This window comes from Bactrocera oleae, chromosome 4, assembly GCF_042242935.1.
Source record: "Bactrocera oleae isolate idBacOlea1 chromosome 4, idBacOlea1, whole genome shotgun sequence".
NCBI lineage: Eukaryota > Metazoa > Arthropoda > Insecta > Diptera > Tephritidae > Bactrocera > Bactrocera oleae.
In genome coordinates this window covers 61504620-61525087 of record NC_091538.1, presented here as the reverse complement: position 1 = coordinate 61525087, position 20468 = coordinate 61504620, and the positions used below count along the sequence as shown (strand labels likewise).

Genomic DNA, 20468 nt, shown 5'->3' with positions numbered 1-20468 from the left:
GAAAAAATGGAAAAATATTAAAATTTTTTATTAAAAAAAATTGGAAAAATAGTAAAAAAAATTAATTAACAAAAAAAAATTGTTTGATAAAAATGCTGTTCGAATTAAAAAATTTTATTTTCGCACAATATGCACCATGTGCTTTGCATCAATATGTATGAACATTTCTGCTACTGTATCGAGCGAAAATTTGTCAATATACTGCGTCTTTGCGAAATTCTATTATTTTTATCGCTCTGCATTGCCTCCTTGCTATTAACTTGGCTTTTATTCTTTGCTTCAACTGTTTTTATGCTTTTTGGGTTTTTTTTTTGGTATTTTTTTTCGCGTTTTTGTTATTTTTTCTTTCTGTGCATGCTGAGCGTATTGATGTCCAAAAATAAATCAACGAACTGTCAGTGCGCCGTATAACGATGGGAAATAACAGACACTGACAGCAATCGACAACTACAAAAATAAAGCAACGCACTGCACCTACAAAATTAAAAAAACCATCAGAAATAAAAAAAAAATTAGAAATAGAAAATAGCAACAAAATATGAAATAAAACAGCAACTACAATAATTTTTGACAATGAGAATTTCTTTTTTTATCGTTGTTTCGGCGGCAATTTAAGTTAAGCCGCTTTAGTTTGTGATGAAAAGAAAAACTCAAAAAATTCAAAACGTAGAAATGTGAGTAATTGGATAGGAAATGAATGAAATAGAAATTGTGTGAAGAGACAATTAACTATTGTATTTAAAAGACGCGTTAAAAACGAAAAGCTTTTAAATTTTAAGCCTTATATTACATTTTTAATTTTTATATCTCAAAATATTTTTCATTATTTTTAGAAAAATAACATTAAAACAAGTTCCGCTTTGTTTTTAGTAAAATAATATTAAATATGAAGTAAATGTATGCACTTTCGATTTGCATACTTCTTTTACATTGATATTCTTTCAATACTCGTTACATCTTTCTTCGGTTTTCTTTCGCATGATTTTCATAGAAAATAATTCTGGCAAAACGTTTGAAAGTGAAATTACTTACTCTGACATAAAGCTATTGATATTTGATATTTTTCATGCATGTACATATATGCATACATACATATGTATACCAATACCAATTATATGGTAATAAGTATTTATAATTAGTAATTTTTTAGGTGGCCGCAATTATTTCACCTAGGATTTCATTATTCATGCCTTCGAATGAAATCTCAGTTATCCTTGACTACACAGACCTACTGTAGAAGGTTTGCTTTCACTTTTTATTTTACAGCAACAACATGTTTTTATTATTGTTTTTTTTTTTTAGAAAAATAAAAGCTCCTGAGTTTTAACAAAGTTCTACAAAAAGCTTTTTCTATTTCACTTTCAGTATTATAATAAATATACAGGTGGTGATCAAAATAATTGAACTTGCAAATTGTATGACTAATTAATTTCAATTTATTATGCAAATTGACGTTATTTGATTTCAAATTGCGCTGGTCTTCTTCATTGCTGGCGATCAATGAAGGAGACCCGTACCAATTAAAAAGCAATAAAATTTGCTGGCCGTTATATTATTGCGCTGATGATAAGGTATAAAAATAGACACAGAAATATAAAAAGAAAGTATATATAATTTTTTCCATAATTTATTAAATATCTATAGACATAATTTGGATATGATTATTGATGCTTTTTCACAAAAATATTTTTTAAACCTAATGTTGAAAAAATGTTTTTAAATTTTGTAATCGAACCTGGATAGCTTAGACTTTCGGAATGAATTAAATACTAAACACTTTTTTGTAACCGAAAGCTTTTTATTTGTGTCTATTATTTCCATTTTTGGTATGGTATATTTCAATAAATTATAGTATATACTCGTATATTCAATTAATTGAAATTGATCTCTGAACGAAGGTAATCTGATTTTGTTCTGGAAATTTTATTCTGCTATACATTTAACTCTTTAGTAGAATTTATATACGCACCATCTAAAAAAGCTCTTTAAAAGTTCAATTTCAATTGGCGAATCGAACAAGCAACTAGGCATAATCAGTTAACCTGGCACAATCAAATAGAGACAGAATAGAAAAAGGTGATATCACTTCAATGAGGTTTCTAAATCCTCTCTTGGGATGAGCGGAGAACTAGAAATCTTATTTGGTACAAGCAATTGTTTATCAAAAGAGTGCGCAAACAAACAAAGATATGACGTATCGACGATGGCTATAAAGATTCGTACGTAGAGTACGTTCAGCACAGTTGTTTTTTGTTACCTTTTTCAAAATATCGCATATCATTATTAATTGGGAGTTTTCATTAAATCTCTTCACCATGATTGCGAGTAAAGCATAGAAACAGAATTTCTATATAATTCTTTAAACGTTCAGAATTATTTAAAGTTTCAGAATCATTCCTATATGTTCAATACTAGCTATTGCACCACTTAAATTACATATACCCTGAACAGAGTATCTCAAGTATGCCAAGATGTTTGTAATACCCAAAAGGAAATGTTGGACACTCTATAATATGCATATATACATATAGATCTGATCAGCGTGACGAGCTGAGGCGATTTAGCCATGTTCGTTTGTCTTTCTTTCCGTCCGTCCCTATATAGGAGAACTAGCGCCCTCCACACTTTTGAAGATATAGAACTGCAACATTACACCTGTCCTTTTCTCCCCAAGTTACTGTTCATAAATGTGTTGGAACCGCCAAAATCGGAACCGTATAGCATATGGCTGCCATACAAACTAATCGATCAAAATCGAAAAATTTTTTATTTGACAAGATATTATCTACACCAAATTTGGCATGGATGATTGTCTGAGACAATGCTAAGATCTCAAAAAATTTTCAAATCAGACAACTATAGCGTTTATCTGTCATTCAAATGGTTCGATCAAAATAAGGATACTGATATTTTTATGCTTTTTATTCAAAAAGAAATGCACCATTGAAGGGTGTTATAGCTTTGGTGAAAGCATTTCCCACCAAGTGGATTGGTCGTATATAATTTATACAAATAGGAGACACAACTAACGAGATTAAAATAAAAATAAAAATTAATGTTATTTCTTCAAATGAAATATTTTAGCTGCCATGGCAATATTTATATTATTATATATATTTTAGAGTTATAAATGTGCCCTCAAATGACCCCTTCTTATATGGTTTAGCAGTTTTGTAAATACACAACTTTCATTAACTTATAAGGCACATAATATATGTGCCTTCGCATTCAAACGTAAACGTTAAAAAATAACAACAAATTAAAATTTCAACACTAATGTAAAAGCGCCAGCTTCAACGCCTCCACAATAAAGAAGTGCGAACTGCCAAACAAATCAAGAAAGCAACAAAACAAAAAGTCTGATAAAGTGTTAGTGAACTTGAAATCTTAATAAAATTATATGTATGTGTGTTTCTTTGATGATATGCTAAATGACAGCTATAAAGCGAGCATAAAAACCATAAACAATACACAATTGCTAACTACAGCTACACCATGTGCCACATACCAACGATTAACTGCAGTTGCTAGCTGTAAAGAATTGTTGCAGCTTCGGATTAAATACTGTACAAATAAAAACATATTTATTTATTAACGAGCAGAACAAAGTTTTTAAACGCAAAACTACAACAACACCAACAATAATGCATGTAATGACTATAAAACTGCAGTCTGGTGGATGATCACCGCTTTGTTGCTCGGAGCAGCGATCGGTCGCCGCTACAAGCACTAAAACCAGTCAGTCATTGGCAGAAGCTTCTTCTTCGGCGGGGCCATCCATCACTCCGAGACAGCTTAAGCGAGTACTGATCGTTGTTCATTAATTTAATTGATCTTTGTTTGTATTTGCAACGGTATATATTATATTCGTTTTAAAACTTAACTGCCTTTGAGGCCACAAAAGAAACAGTGTGAAGATTTTTTGTATTGGAGAGTTCTTAGACTAAGCGGCTTGCAATACCGACGTTGCAAAAACGTTCTGTTTTAAATTTAATGCTTTGCTTTTAGCACTTTGTTCAAACATACATATATTTTTTTTCAATTTCCTTCTTTTTTTTCATTTTACCGCTTTCACTTTTCAAAAAAAAAAAACAAAAAATTAAAGCAATAAAGAAAAAAAAAAACAAATTAAAAGAAGAATCTAGAAAATTAAGAAGCATTTCATCCATTGTGATCTCATCGAACTCTCCAATTATAATACCTAAGTCTCCCTTGCATAATCATACGTATACATATTTATTGATTTTTTGAATATGCTACAAAGAAATGATCAGAAACAGTGTGTATTAGTCAACTCTGGAACATAATATTTTTTCTTTGAAGAACTGATTGCAAAGTACGAAAAAACCTGTTTTTTCTGGACCTGGTTTTCTTTTAAGCTCTAACAAGTCAGTTACAGAAATTATGGAAAGGAAATTACTAATAAAATACGAACATAGTTTCCAAAGGAACTAGCTTAGAAGAAAATGTTAGGGTATCATTGTTGGTTGATCTTGTCTATTTTAAAATCTTCGAAGGTTTCTTATTATATTAAAATAGGCTTTGCAACTTTTGGATCTTTCTCGAAAAGCTATAAATCAACATCGTTTGCTTAAAAAGTAGTTGAAATATAATCCCAACTTGAAGAGCAAGAGAAACATTTTGAACTTCTTGACAGTAATGGATCTCAAAGTCAAGAAGAACAAGAAACCACTGTTGGAATGACACTATCTATTTTAAATTGGTTGTGTTTTTTAAGAAATAAGGAGTTATTTCAATAAGCAACATCGGGTAATTCAAAATCGAGGTAGTACTTTTGAGAGAGTTTTCTCTCACTTTTCAAAAAAACAATTTTCTGAATATAAATGGTAGAAATGGGGCTATCTTCTAAAATGTCTTCTTCGAAGAACCTTAGACGATGCTGAGGTTTTAGTGCGTCTGATCCGACTTTTTATAAGTATAGAGTGCTATTAAAAAAAACAATCGACAAAAGTAATAAAACTCTAGCTGTGAAATATCAAAATAAAAATCGCGAAATGTACAAATTTCACAGTGTTTTCTTATTAAAATTTATTATCAACGTATTTTTCAATAATCTGTATATACAAGTATATACAGTACACTCAGCGCATAGGGAGGGTTCGGTTTATTTTTTAATTTCTTATCTTTGAACCGAAAGCCACTAGTGGTTTGATTCATAACTGAATTAGAGCTCTTATTTTTCGATCTAGTTTGGAAATACAAAATATATTTATATACAAAAATATTAACTTCGTAGAATATACTCATATGAAGAATATCAGTTGTTTGCCACCAAAAAAATGGGCATCTGACTATTTTGGCTTGTAGTAGTTAGCAACTACTTCATTACACTGCCAATTATTAGTTTGACTTGTCAAACATTAAAGTGCTAATATGAATAGACAACAAAGCACCAACATCTTTCCGCTCGACAAATTTAATTGCTCTTTTTTCTTTTCGTTTCTTTTAAACTTTTTATGCGTTTTTATTTACTATTATTATTTTTTGTTTCATTACAAGCCAGAAAAAAATCTCGTTTTGCAGCAAACGTCATCGGAGCGCACAGAACGAACCCCACGGCCACACAATCGGCAATGTCATCAGCACGGCTGACATGCTTGTTGTTGTTGCTGTGGTTATATCCCTACCCCACTTCTTGGTTCGCGGTTCTGTGTGTGTTCGCTAATACGCCATTATTGCAACGATCTGTTGACAATGCTAAAACGTCACGATCAGCGGTTGGAGGTGTTGCCGGTGCAGTTGTTCTCTATATGTATGTGTTGCTCCGCAAGTTGTCTGCGATTTTTGCGCTTGTTTTCTGCCGAGACTTCCAGGTAACTCTTGTTTACCTTTTTACTCGCCACTCGTTGCGCCGCGCTGCTGCAATATTTACTCGTGGAGTTGCTTTGTCGTTGACGATTCCGAGCTCTGTTTGATCTTGTTTTGCTCCAGACTTGCAGTGGGACAGCCGACGGAGTCAATATTTTGCGCGACAGTTTCAATTGCGCACAACACAGTGGCAGCGCATGTCGGTTGGTGGATCACGGTAGTCGCATTATATGTCGTTGTTGTTTTAGTAATATTTGTTAAACACGCTGTGGTGATCGTAACTACTATCATTAATATCGTAGTAAACGATTTATGGCGGATTTTCTTAAGTGATCACCAAGAATTGGTTGTTGTGTTGTGGCTTAAGTGGCAAAACAGCTGATTTTGTGATTCCGTAGATGTGGTTGAGAGTGTGTGTGTGTTTCTTAATTCTTACGAATATCTTCCACCACTTCAACAGCTGTTTTTGCCCATTAATGCTGTGCCAAAGATATATTTTGTTTGTATGAATTTTGCAAAACCAACAAAAAAATTTAACGAAAATTCAGTGTAAAAGCGGAAAGCACAAAACATATGGAGAATAATGGTGGAAACCAGAAAAAACGCGCGCGACCCTCAGCAAAGAGCCAAATAAAAGTGTTACAAGAAACGTGCTTACCTTACATACATACAAACCAGCAAACATATTTACATATGTACATATGTATATAAACCGAAATCGAGGAGTTGTAAACAAATATCGTTGAATTATTGGTGTAGTCAGCCAGGTGAGGGCAGCCTGCATAAGAAGCAAAAACTTCCCACAAAGCCATTTTATTGCATTCGACACGAATTCAGCATGGGAATCGGCACCAGCACACCCGTTGGCGGTATGAAATTCCAAATTTTACCTTTTTTCACCAACAAAAAAATTATGATTTTTTCGATTCTATATAAAATCATATTTTTGCTAACTTTGCGTTTTTGTTTTGTCTGGTTTCTGTGTAGCAGTATTTTGTTGTTGTTGTTGGTTTTTCGTTTTATTGTTTGATTTTTTTGTTCGACGTCTACAGACTTTTGTAAGTACTCATGTTGAATTGCTATACATTTAATAATAATAGCAGCAAATTACACTGCGCAGACACATTTTTGAATACTGAATACTTTTTTATTCAAACAATATTATTTCTATTTGTTGTTGGACATTTCTGTGTATGAACATATATGTATGTGTTGTATCTTGATTTTTATTTTACGTGTAAGGTCTAGTAAAAAGAATTCCGTTATTTATTTGCTTTATTTAAAGGTTTTATTTAGCATAGCTCAAATGATCAGATTCAGGTCAAATAACACTGTTTTGTACGATAACTTGTTGTCATGTTAAAGGTAATTTCATAATGCCACTTTTATAGAACCAATCTTCTTCATATGCTGCACCTTATAGTAGAGGATTTCCTGCCAATCTCATTAAACATGTAGGAAAACCTGATTGTTAATCAACTCGTGGTTTTTTGCGCAATATCTATATCTATATCTATATCTATATCTATATCTATATCTATATCTATATCTATATCTATATCTATATCTATATCTATATCTATATCTATATCTATATCTATATCTATATCCATATCTATATATAGTGGGGTAGAGCGAAAAAATTTTCGCTTAGCCTAAGTTTCAAATTTGTAGATAATAAAAAAAAATTTTTATCATCTAGAGTTTAAAGTAAAGTTTCGAAATTTTTATTTCGTAAAAAACTTTTGGTAAATGTTCTAGAAGCTGTGGAGAGTTCTCTTTCTGCCAATTAAAAGTTATCAACTTAAAAAAAATTTTTGTGGTCATTATTGGAGTTCTAAAAAAGTCTTAAACGACAATATGGAAAGCATAAGCGTTAAAATAAATTTTTAGTCAAAAACCGTCAAATTTGATAGTTTTTATATAAATGTGAAGAATTTAAACCAAAAAAAAAATTGTTTTTGTCCAAAAAAAATTTTAACTCGAAATTTACTTTAAAAGATGTTAAAAAAAATTTTCCAGTACTTTTCGTTTTTTATAATATACAAATTTGACACCTCAGGCTAAGCAAAAAAAAAAAATTTTTTTTTCTCTCCATCCTAGTATATATGTAGGCATATCTAATATATACATAAATATTACTCAAACTCTCAACACCCAGTTTTTAAGATCTACCAAACAACTTCCTATCCAAAGTTGTGTCAATTTCGAAATATTACAAAAACTATTGTTGAAATGTAATATTTTCCGTAACAAAAAGTTGAATCCCTGAATTTCAGACCAAAGTTAATTTCGAGTCTAACTATGCCAACTAAATTTTTCAGTTTCATATTGTCTTTTTACCCTTCTCCATTGGAACTTTTGGATTGATGTCAGTAGAAGCCTTTGTAAAGGCATTAAATATGTTTAAATCTCTTGACTCTTGATTAAATGGCGAAAAGTACTCATAATATAATAAGGCTTCTTTATATATAACATATATACTTTATATAAGTAAATACTTACTTATTTACTCATCAATTTGCTTGCATTGAGAATATGAAATAATGAAAAGTATTGTAAAGTAATTATTTGCTTTATAAAACGATCACTAAGTGATTAGTAAATGTCACGAGTCGATAATTGAAACATATCTCACTTTTTTAATGCACACGTTACTCCTACAGTAACGAGTGCTTAAATAGTTCAGAACATGTCGAGAAACAAAGTGAACAGAAGTTATTGATTTATTTTAAGATTTTTTAATTGTTTAAGAACCGACTTTCTGCGATAATATCATCTTGTACAAGTTCTTGCTAAATGAAAACGTATACTTTAAACCTCGAATTATAGCGGCACTCAAATTACGACTTATGGTTGGTTGGTTGAAATGGGTGACGCCAGACCGCAGGCAACCACACTGACTTATTGTAACGAATTTTACATTTAAGTATAAAAATTAGCTGATTGACTACAAAATCATTTTTTTCTTGCTCATAATATAATATATATTATATATATATATTATTTATATTTTTTAAAGAAATTATCAGCAATCTCAACCTAATTTCCGCTTTTTTAACAGAAATAATTGTTTATGTTTGTCAGCTCTTCCTCTTCTCTATGAAGTAAATTTTTTATGTAAGTAATATGTATTAAATAATCACGAAACTTTCAGCAAACATCTAACATTTATTGTATATGAGCTCATGCACATATTTAGAATTTTCTGCTACTAAAAGATTTCTCTGTTTACCCATACTTATTTATTATATACCATATATATACCTATTATATTATATGTACATATGTCCACACACAAAACCCTTATTATCATATTTGCTTGTGACGGCATTTTTATTAAATTTGTATAGCTTATTTCACGTAATTTTGGTATTTACTTATTTTCTCACAGTAAATGATTTACACGAACTACGTGCCTAAGCACCCTGTAGGAAAAACTATTTCGTCAATGAAAGGAAATTATTATAGTTTTCCATTCTCGTATCTAAATTTGGCACGAAATTCGTAAGAATTAAACATCGGTTGCCCTTATGTATATGTATATATCAGATAATTTATGATTCTTAGTTTTTGAGATATCGGTCTGAAATTTTTTGCATATGTCTTTTTCCTGTAGAATATTTCAGTGAATTCAGCATTAAAAATTTCATCGTTTATTTTACCCTTCGTATATTTTTCTACGGGGCACAAATTGGTGTATTATGGTCTGTGTCTGTTAATAGATATTTTTTGCTAATGAATAAGTGCATACCTAAATGCAGATGTAAACACATATCGCGTGAGCTGATGATTGAAATTACAGTACTCATATTTGCTCATACATATTTTATGTGACACACGCTGAGGGAACGCCCTTCTGGGAATATTAGGGATAGCACTGAAAAGTCTGCTGTGATATAAAAATGTATGCGTATATCTGATTTTCTTTGAGAAAAACATATATAACTAAAAAAACTAAAATTAAATATATAAAACTGTAGCTAAATGAACAGTGATCCAGATACTTTGATCCGCGAAGATTTACTCTCTCAAATATGGGTATAAATGTCTATCGCCTTGATAAGTGTGTGCAATGTTAAGGTGAACTGGGTTACTTTGAGCAGCTGTTATTCCACTTTGGTGGTAGAACAGGTGCTTGAAAATATATATATTTACATAATTCGTAAAAATGTACATAAAAAATATATAGGTTTCTTCATATAAGTCAATACTTAAGCGTTGCTTCTTCAACACAATTTTTGGCAAGTAGACCAGGTTAGATAACTTTTGACAGCAATAAAAATCATAGCAGGGCTAAAACCCATTTGAAAAGAAGGATAAAATAAAGATAAAATTAAAGTGTAGATAATTTACAGGCGAAAAAGTGAAGGGAAGAGGAAGGGGAAAGAGAGGATGGCTGAATTTTTAGGAGTTTAAAACGGCTTATCTCGATTTCCGGCAAAACTACGAGTCCTATGGAAAAAAGTTACTTAACAAAGTTATAGGTAATAAAAGGATCTACAACTTTTGCATTAACATACTTTTAACATAACTCCATAATTTATGTGAAAAAATTAAATAACCAAGTTTTGATTTTATATTTTTAGCTGTTGCTAAAATTTTTTTTTGTTCATGGAATGTAGGGTTAACTTACCTTTTTATGTTCGAAAGAATTATATATATACTTTTCCAAAATTTTCTTTACACAGTAACATTACGAAATTACCCCCCTCTTCTATCTATTTTAATTCTATTTATATATTATAAAATGTAGAACACTTTCTTAATATTTATATTTATATTTATATTTATATTTACATTTATGTATGTATTTATATGTATATTTATATTTATATTTATATTTATATTTATATTTATATTTATATTTATATTTATATTTATATTTATATTTATATTTATATTTATATTTATATTTATATTTATATTTACATTTATGTATGTATTTATATGTATATTTATATTTATATTTATATTTATATTTATATTTATATTTATATTTATATTTATATTTATATTTATATTTATATTTATATTTATATTTATATTTATATTTATATTTATATTTATATTTATATTTATATTTATATTTATATTTATATTTATATTTTTATTTATATTTATATTTATATTTGTATTTGTATTTGTATTTATATTTATATTTATATTTATATTTATATTTATATTTATATTTATATTTATATTTATATTTATATTTATATTTATATCTATATTTATATTTATATTTATATTTATATTTATATTTATATTTATATTTATATTTACATTTATGTATGTATTTATATGTATATTTATATTTATATTTATATTTATATTTTTATTTTTATTTATATTTATATTTATATTTATATTTATATTTATATTTATATTTATATTTATATTTATATTTATATTTATATTTATATTTATATTTATATTTATATTTATATTTATATTTATATTTATATTTATATTTATATTTATATTTATATTTATATTTATATTTTTATTTTTATTTATATTTATATTTATATTTATATTTACATTTATGTATGTATTTATATGTATATTTATATTTATATTTATATTTATATTTATATTTATATTTATATTTATATTTATATTTATATTTATATTTATATTTATATGTATATTTATATTTATATTTATATTTATATTTATATTTATATTTACATTTATGTATGTATTTATATGTATATTTATATTTATATTTATATTTTTATTTTTATTTATATTTATATTTATATTTATATTTATATTTATATTTATATTTATATTTATATTTATATTTATATTTATATTTATATTTATATTTATATTTATATTTTTATTTATATTTATATTTATATTTGTATTTGTATTTGTATTTATATTTATATTTATATTTATATTTATATTTATATTTATATTTATATTTATATTTATATTTATGTTTACATTTATGTATGTATTTATATTTATATTTATATTTACATTTATGTATGTATTTATATATATATTTATATTTATATTTATATTTATATTTATATTTATATTTATATTTATATTTATATTTATATTTATATTTATATTTATATTTATATTTATATTTATATGTATATTTATATTTATATTTATATTTATATTTATATTTATATTTATATTTATATTTATATTTATATTTATATTTTTATTTTTATTTATATTTATATTTATATTTACATTTATGTATGTATTTATATGTATATTTATATTTATATTTATATTTATATTTATATTTATATTTATATTTATATTTATATTTATATTTATATTTATATTTATATTTATATTTATATTTATATTTATATTTATATTTATATTTATATTTTTATTTACATTTATATTTATATTTGTATTTGTATTTGTATTTATATTTATATTTATATTTATATTTATATTTATATTTATATTTATATTTATATTTATATTTATATTTTTATTTATATTTATATTTATATTTATATTTATATTTATATTTATATTTATATTTATATTTATATTTATATTTATATTTTTATTTTTATTTATATTTATATTTATATTTACATTTATGTATGTATTTATATGTATATTTATATTTATATTTATATTTATATTTATATTTATATTTATATTTATATTTATATTTATATTTATATTTATATTTATATTTATATTTATATTTATATTTATATTTATATTTATATTTATATTTATATTTATATTTATATTTTTATTTACATTTATATTTATATTTGTATTTGTATTTGTATTTATATTTATATTTATATTTATATTTATATTTATATTTATATTTATATTTATATTTATATTTATATTTATATTTATATTTATATTTATATTTATATTTTTATTTACATTTATATTTATATTTGTATTTGTATTTGTATTTGTATTTATATTTACATTTATGTATGTATTTATATGTATATTTATATTTATATTTATATTTATATTTATATTTATATTTATATTTATATTTATATTTATATTTATATTTATATTTATATTTATATTTTTATTTTTATTTATATTTATATTTATATTTACATTTATGTATGTATTTATATGTATATTTATATTTATATTTATATTTATATTTATATTTATATTTATATTTATATTTATATTTATATTTATATTTATATTTATATTTATATTTATATTTATATTTATATTTTTATTTATATTTATATTTATATTTATATTTATATTTATATTTATATTTATATTTATATTTATATTTATATTTACATTTATGTATGTATTTATATGTATATTTATATTTATATTTATATTTATATTTTTATTTTTATTTATATTTATATTTATATTTATATTTATATTTATATTTATATTTATATTTATATTTATATTTATATTTATATTTATATTTATATTTATATTTATATTTATATTTTTATTTATATTTATATTTATATTTGTATTTGTATTTGTATTTATATTTATATTTATATTTATATTTATATTTATATTTATATTTATATTTATATTTATGTTTACATTTATGTATGTATTTATATTTATATTTATATTTATATTTATATTTATATTTATATTTATATTTATATTTATATTTATATTTATATTTTTATTTTTATTTATATTTATATTTATATTTACATTTATGTATGTATTTATATGTATATTTATATTTATATTTATATTTATATTTATATTTATATTTATATTTATATTTATATTTATATTTATATTTATATTTATATTTATATTTATATTTATATTTATATTTATATTTATATTTATATTTATATTTATATTTATATTTTTATTTACATTTATATTTATATTTGTATTTGTATTTGTATTTATATTTATATTTATATTTATATTTATATTTATATTTATATTTATATTTATGTTTACATTTATGTATGTATTTATATTTATATTTATATTTATATTTATATTTATATTTATATTTATATTTATATTTATATTTATATTTATATTTTTATTTTTATTTATATTCATATTTATATTTATATTTATATTTATATTTAAATTTATATTTATATATATATATATTCAGATTTATATTTATATTTATATTTATATTTATATTTATATTTATATTTATATTTATATTTATATTTATATTTATATTTATATTTATATTTATATTTATATTTATATTTATATTTATATTTATATTTATATTTATATTTATATTTATATTTATATTTATATTTATATTTATATTTATATTTATATTTATATTTATATTTGTATTTATATTTATATTTATATTTATATTCATATTTATATTTATATTTATATTTTTATTTATATATATATATTCAGATTTATATTTATAATTTTTGTGTAATGCATTTATAAAAACCACATATGTACATTATATAGTAAATCTGTGTGTTGTCAACCGCAACGGTCTCCATTGTTTACGTACATATTATTGCAGTGAATCTATAATTTCTACTTTTTTTAAAACCTCTACTATAAAAACCGAAAAAAATTATTTCCTAATTGTTTGGTGTATTTCTATTTATATAGTTTTTATTATTTTTCCTTTTTTTTAGAATTACAGATTTAAATTCGTTTTGCCTTTTTCAGAAATTTTTGCTTTGCAAATTTCTGTTTTATTTATTTTTTGCTTTGTTTTACCACAATAGCAATTAACTTATGTTTTACTTCATCACGTCAATTCTTCTACTTATATTTATAGTTTTTGTATCTCTCTTTTGTTATTTTCGTCTATGCTTATATGTTTTATATCGTATTAGCTGGTTATTACCTTTCTAATCGAAAGTACAAATGATCGTGGATACTTCTCTCCATGATTATTTGTGTATGCATGTATGTGTGTATGCGCGTATCTGTAATTCACTGTCAAATGTTACAAATGTGACGTCTCCATTGTGAACTCAACAAATTCTAAATTATAGTGAGAGCTAGAGAAGGTCAGTTAATTGTTGCCTTTCTCGATCAAAATGCATTCTGTGTAGGACGCCTGAGGGCAGTAGGCGGTGTTGGGTTAATATATATGTATCAATGTGTATGTGTGACAAACTGTTAATTAAGTCGGAAAACGATTAGAGACAAATTACAAAAGAGAATATGAAATATCTGCCAACTATAATTTTATGAATTTATGTAATTACAACCTGTTAGTTAGTTTCATAGGCAATTTAGTAAGCTGTTACTTCTATTTAGAAATACCAATGCCAATATAGATAGGACTATAAAATTTCCGTGATTTGTGAATGTAGTTAAAAGTAGTTAAATTAAATTTGAGACATTTATCATAACTTGATTACTGTTCTCAATGACGAACCAGCTATATTCTTTGCCACTTCATAGTCGTTTTTTTGCTAATTTCTGACGCCAAAGATTTACTTTGTTAACAGTTACTTGTAAAATAAATTTATTTTTCTCTAACCAAAGGTTCATTTGCCAATTGTCAGCATTTAAAGTTGCAGACTTTTCTAACTACAAATGAAGTTATATGGGACACTCCATAATTCTTTACAATTTCAGTCAATTAAGCTCAATAAAAGTGCGTATAGTGCAAAAGAAAAAAATAATTAAATAAAATAATAATAAAAGGAAAGAAAAAAAAACATAATTTTTTACAATATTTATTTAGGTTGAAATTTTTCATAAGCTTTCAACAGTTCGCCAGACAGCAGAAGGCAATGCTTTATTTTTATTTGCCAAATGAAAGCCAACAAAGCTTGGCAAAAAATAATAATAATTAAATCAATGTACAAATTAACAGAGAAATTGAAAATACTTTACATTTTCTTTTATACAACTTTTCGTGTTATGTGTTACTATGTATTTTGATATTTATTTCTGATATTCAAATGAAAAAATAAAATTTTACGATTTATACATTAAATACTCCTGATCCGATGGCATGGCTAATGCACAAGGTCAATAGTCAGGTCATAGTCAGCCACAATAATACTAGAATATTACGTCGCATTCAGGTATTTTGGTACGAGTCTAGCATTGATTCACTTTATACGCAAAACATTGACCAAAATGTGTTGATACGATCCATAAGAGAAGTTGACATCCTCTGTTGTCGTTTTAAAGCCAGCACAACGATTTTCAAGCATTATTTTGTCAACTTTTTCCATGTTATCGTCATTAACAAAGGTGGATGAACTAATCGCATGAGGCAAGTTTTCGATGACATTACGATCTTCACTGAATGCTTTGGGCCACTCAAATACTTGTGCCCGTTAAATTTTTTTTCCAAAGTGAAAATCGCCAAACAAACTGTTCGTCGTAAAAAAAAACAGCTACCAAACACAAACTAACTGGTATAGGGAGAACAAATTTCACAGAAGCATAAGAAAGGTTATACCAATCATATAACATGTGTCAAATTTCGTGAAGATATCTCTTTAAATGAAAAAGTTTTCCATACAACAGCTTTATTTTGATCGTTCAGTTTCTACAGTCATATGCTACAAGTATAGTGGTCAGATATCGGCGGTTCCGACAATGCGCAGCATCTTGTGTAGAAAAGGAGGTGTGCAAAATTTCATATCGATGTCTCAAAAGCTCGGGTGCTTGTTTGCATATATGCCGACAGACGGATAGACTGGGTTTTACAAACTTTGTGGCATACCCTGTTCAGGGAATAATATAAATACATATATAATTTTTTCACTTTGGCCGCTTATGGCTTATCAATTTGAAACTTTTACCACAAATTTTTGTGGAAATATGACTAAAGGCATTATTATTTAAATTTGCTCTAAAAACTTCTACTAAAAAGTGTGGCAAAATTAATTATGTTGATCGGTATATATTTGGCTTTCGCCTACATATTAGGCCGATCCCTAAATTGCTCCGTAATAGTTCTGTCATAACTTAACATACATACGTATATTTTACAAAACATTCTAAGGATTAAGATTGAGATCTAATGAAGATATATGTATATACATATTTTGAGACACAGTTTTTTATACTTATACGATAAAATCGAAGATCCAAAAATAAGACACTCGTATTACTACATTACACATTAAATTACTAAGCATGCGCTTAAATCTCAACTTAACTAATAAATCTCTGTTGAATATTCTGCTAAATTATTTACCATCGAAAGCTTTCTTATCATAACTTTAAATTAGTTTATGATACTCATTTGCATTTACTTTTCTCACCATGTTCTCTCTTTCTCTACAGATAATGACGTTGAGAGCGTACTCGCTGAATCGCAGGCAATTGTTTTGAGTGCCGCACAACAACGCCAACAACAATTGATTAATCAACATATGCTCGAGTCGCAAACATCGGTGAGTAGTGGCGCCTCAATACAAACGGTGTTGCATCAGTCAATGCTCGCGAGCACCACCAGCACCAGTAGTACACAACAACAGCAGCAGCAGCAACAACAACAACAACATTTGCAACGTACCGGCAGCATATCAAGCAACAATACAACGCCGGCACACAGAGCAGCAACACCAACAAAAACACAACAACAAATTGCAACAAGTAATAACAGTAACGGCGGTATTAACAGCAATCCAGTAACAGCACAGAGTGTCTCATATGCCACAGAAGCGCTAGTAACATTGCGACCGCAAACACAAACACCCCAACAACAACAGCAACTGCCGGCAGCTGAGTGCATTAACTCGCTGTTGGAACACATTAGCCCAGCGGCGGCAGCAGCTGCAATGAGCGGGGAGGGTGTACTAAATATTGCCGATGTTGCTGATCTGTTACATCCGCAACATGCGATCATAACAGGTAAACGCTTCGAAACTAGTATGTTATCATTACATTGAGCTTAATTACTTTGTACTTCATTTTTTAGGTGGACGGTCTCATGGCGGTTGCCCGCTAATCATATTCCCAGATAATAACAATTTCAATTTATTGGAGGAGGCTGATTATCAGAAATTAATTTTATATCTCACATCAGTGCCATCGTAAGCAAGGCATTGTCAATTTTATGAAATATTTTTAGTAATGATTTCTAACATTTCTAGGCTGCAAGATACCGATTTGGGCTTTCAGCTGATCATCGATCGACGGAAGGACAAATGGACGTCGGTGAAAACAGCGCTGCAGCGAATATCGGTAATTTATTTCAAACTTCCAAGTACTAAAGTAGAATTTATATAATTTCTATAGTCAATCGAGGGTGCAGATTTAGGGTTTTATGGTTTTTAAATCGGAAAAGATAGCAAGTTCTATGCTCTGAACCGACGTTAAACTGTATTTAGATACCTAAAATTATTTAAAAGTATTATCTTTAGACTGTGAGAAAATATACTTATTTGCAAGTTTTAAAAATGTGTATAACCTTAAAATAGTAATTTTAGTTGAGAGCAAAAAAATTCTACAGTCAATGCACTATTATAAGCTTAAGCAGTATATGACTGCGAACTTAACCTAAAAATACTTCGAAAATATGTCGATCCATCAATACCTACTAACGATATACATACTCTTTCTGATATTTCTAAGTTTGAAAGTATATTGAAGAGCAGAAAATTGTTGACCGCATTTACTTTGAATCTAAAGGTCTACATCCTTTGAAAAGTCAGACCTTGCCATCTTATTATTATAACATCACAGCTTATTCCTTTATCTATTTCATTATTTTTATTGTTGTTGTGATCCGAAACACACTACTGATATTTTTTAGGAAAGCTGTCGAGGTGATAGTTCTTATCCGCATAAAAATGTAGGATCTTTCCGCTTACGTTGACCCGACTGTCGGGAAAAGAGCCGCAATGATTTTGAGGAATAGTGCTTGGAAGTTGTTGTCGCGGTTGAAAACATATCGCAAAAAATTTCGAGAAATACTGCCGAGTTTACAGTTTACAGTTCTGGTTAAAAGTCCGGGTTCGTTCTCATACGTAGACTCGACTGTTCAGATGATAGTCCTTTAACTGATATAAAATCTATACACCGCACTTTCAGCCATATGACTTAAGGAAAGCTTGGCTGGTCTCAGAGTTGAATAGCCTTTAATACCCTCTAAGCATAATTTACATATAGAACTTTATGGCGTATAAACTTTCTTAAACTTTACAATATAGTATTAATCTGTGAATCTAAGTAAAAGCTTCCCAAATTTTCGTAGACAAACAATTTAGCAAATATTTCATTATTTTACACAGATCTACTTTCCCGGCGTAATACATGTAGTGTATGTACTACGGCCATCAGGACTGTTCCAAAAAGCCATATCCGAAGTAAGCACAAAGTTCTCAAAAGATGAATATCGCTTTCGGCTCGTAGTATGTTCGGCGCTCACTGATCTGCACGAGTACATAGACAAAAGCCAGTTAACAGTGGATATGGGCGGAACGTTAATATATTCCCATCACGAGTGGATACAGCAACGAATAGTAAGTCAATCTCCCACATATTTATATTACAAGAAACATAAATTAATTAATATTATCTACACTCTCTCCACAGTCACTGGAGAAATTTTCTAGTCTCACACATCAGGTCTCAACCGAATTGGATATTTTCATACAAACCATACACGACACGGAATTCCCCAACTCTGTGGAGGCCACGCAAAAGCTAATTGATGTGCAAGGCAGCGATTATGAGCGTTTGAAGGTTTCATCTATAAACTAATTTGTGAATTTCAAAATTATTAATATTTTTATTTTTTCGTGTAGGAAGAGATTTTGGCCGCTGCTAAACACGGCGAAACTCTGTTGAATAATATCAAAGGCAATGAAGAGATTAAGGAATTCTCCGAACGCACCGGCAATGTCAGCGCAATCGAGCGGTAAATTTTCTATTCACACTTTTTCGTTACTCACTTAACGCCTGTCTGTTCTCTAATTTACTCTTTCGTGCTTTAATTTGCTTTCACTTGAGTATATAGCAATTTTACAGCAGCCTTGATTTAAATTTCAAACTCTCTTTCTCTATAACTACCAAACTTCCAACCACTTTTCCTTTAACTGATTCCTCTGGATATCCTCCCATACAAATCCTTTGGTAGTAGTATTTCAAATATATATATTTTTCTTACTTCTGTATTATTCACTGTAGTAACTCTTTTCTATGGTACATAATTGATTTGCGTAACATTTATAGCTCTGCACTGGTTTTGTAAAGTGATTTTCAATTTTATATCTAACTGTAAATTGACTACAATTATACGATATATTGTTGTTGGTAATATGTTGAAAAGGAAAATCATAAATTATTTGTTCTGAGTAAAAAATACAAAAAAAAATTATTTTTTTACACTTTTACAGTTATGTAATTTTAAAAATATGTACACATAGCTGTAGTATTCTAATATGGCTTAAAATTTTGCCATAGAATACACTGTGAAAAATTATATTTAGTTTTATTTTTCAGTTAGAAAATAACCTTACTTTTTCATAATAGAAATTCGAGATCATCGAAAATATTCTTAAAGAGTATAAGTTTTGATACAATAAAAAAAAAACGTTGTATAGCGCTAATCGAGTTCAGTTGCATTAGTAAAAAGAAGTTTCGAATTTTTTACAAGCTATAATTCTTTGAAAATACTTGCCACAAAAACTCGATTCTTTGAATTTACAATTAATTTCATTCAA

At 26.5% G+C, this 20468-nt stretch overlaps 1 protein-coding gene across 1 annotated transcript in view; it reads left to right on the top strand.

Moving 5' to 3' along the window:
* LOC138857068 (uncharacterized) overlaps positions 1–19506 on the top strand; it is a 49810-nt gene extending 30304 nt beyond the window's left edge. Inside the window, exons 2-6 of the mRNA XM_070108487.1 lie at positions 17083–17652; positions 17720–17834; positions 17895–17985; positions 19035–19265; positions 19339–19506. Of these exons, the coding sequence (XP_069964588.1) occupies positions 17083–17652; positions 17720–17834; positions 17895–17985; positions 19035–19265; positions 19339–19506 (1175 nt within the window). The remainder of the gene's footprint in view (positions 1–17082; positions 17653–17719; positions 17835–17894; positions 17986–19034; positions 19266–19338) is intronic.
* Positions 19507–20468: the final 962 nt, after the last annotated feature.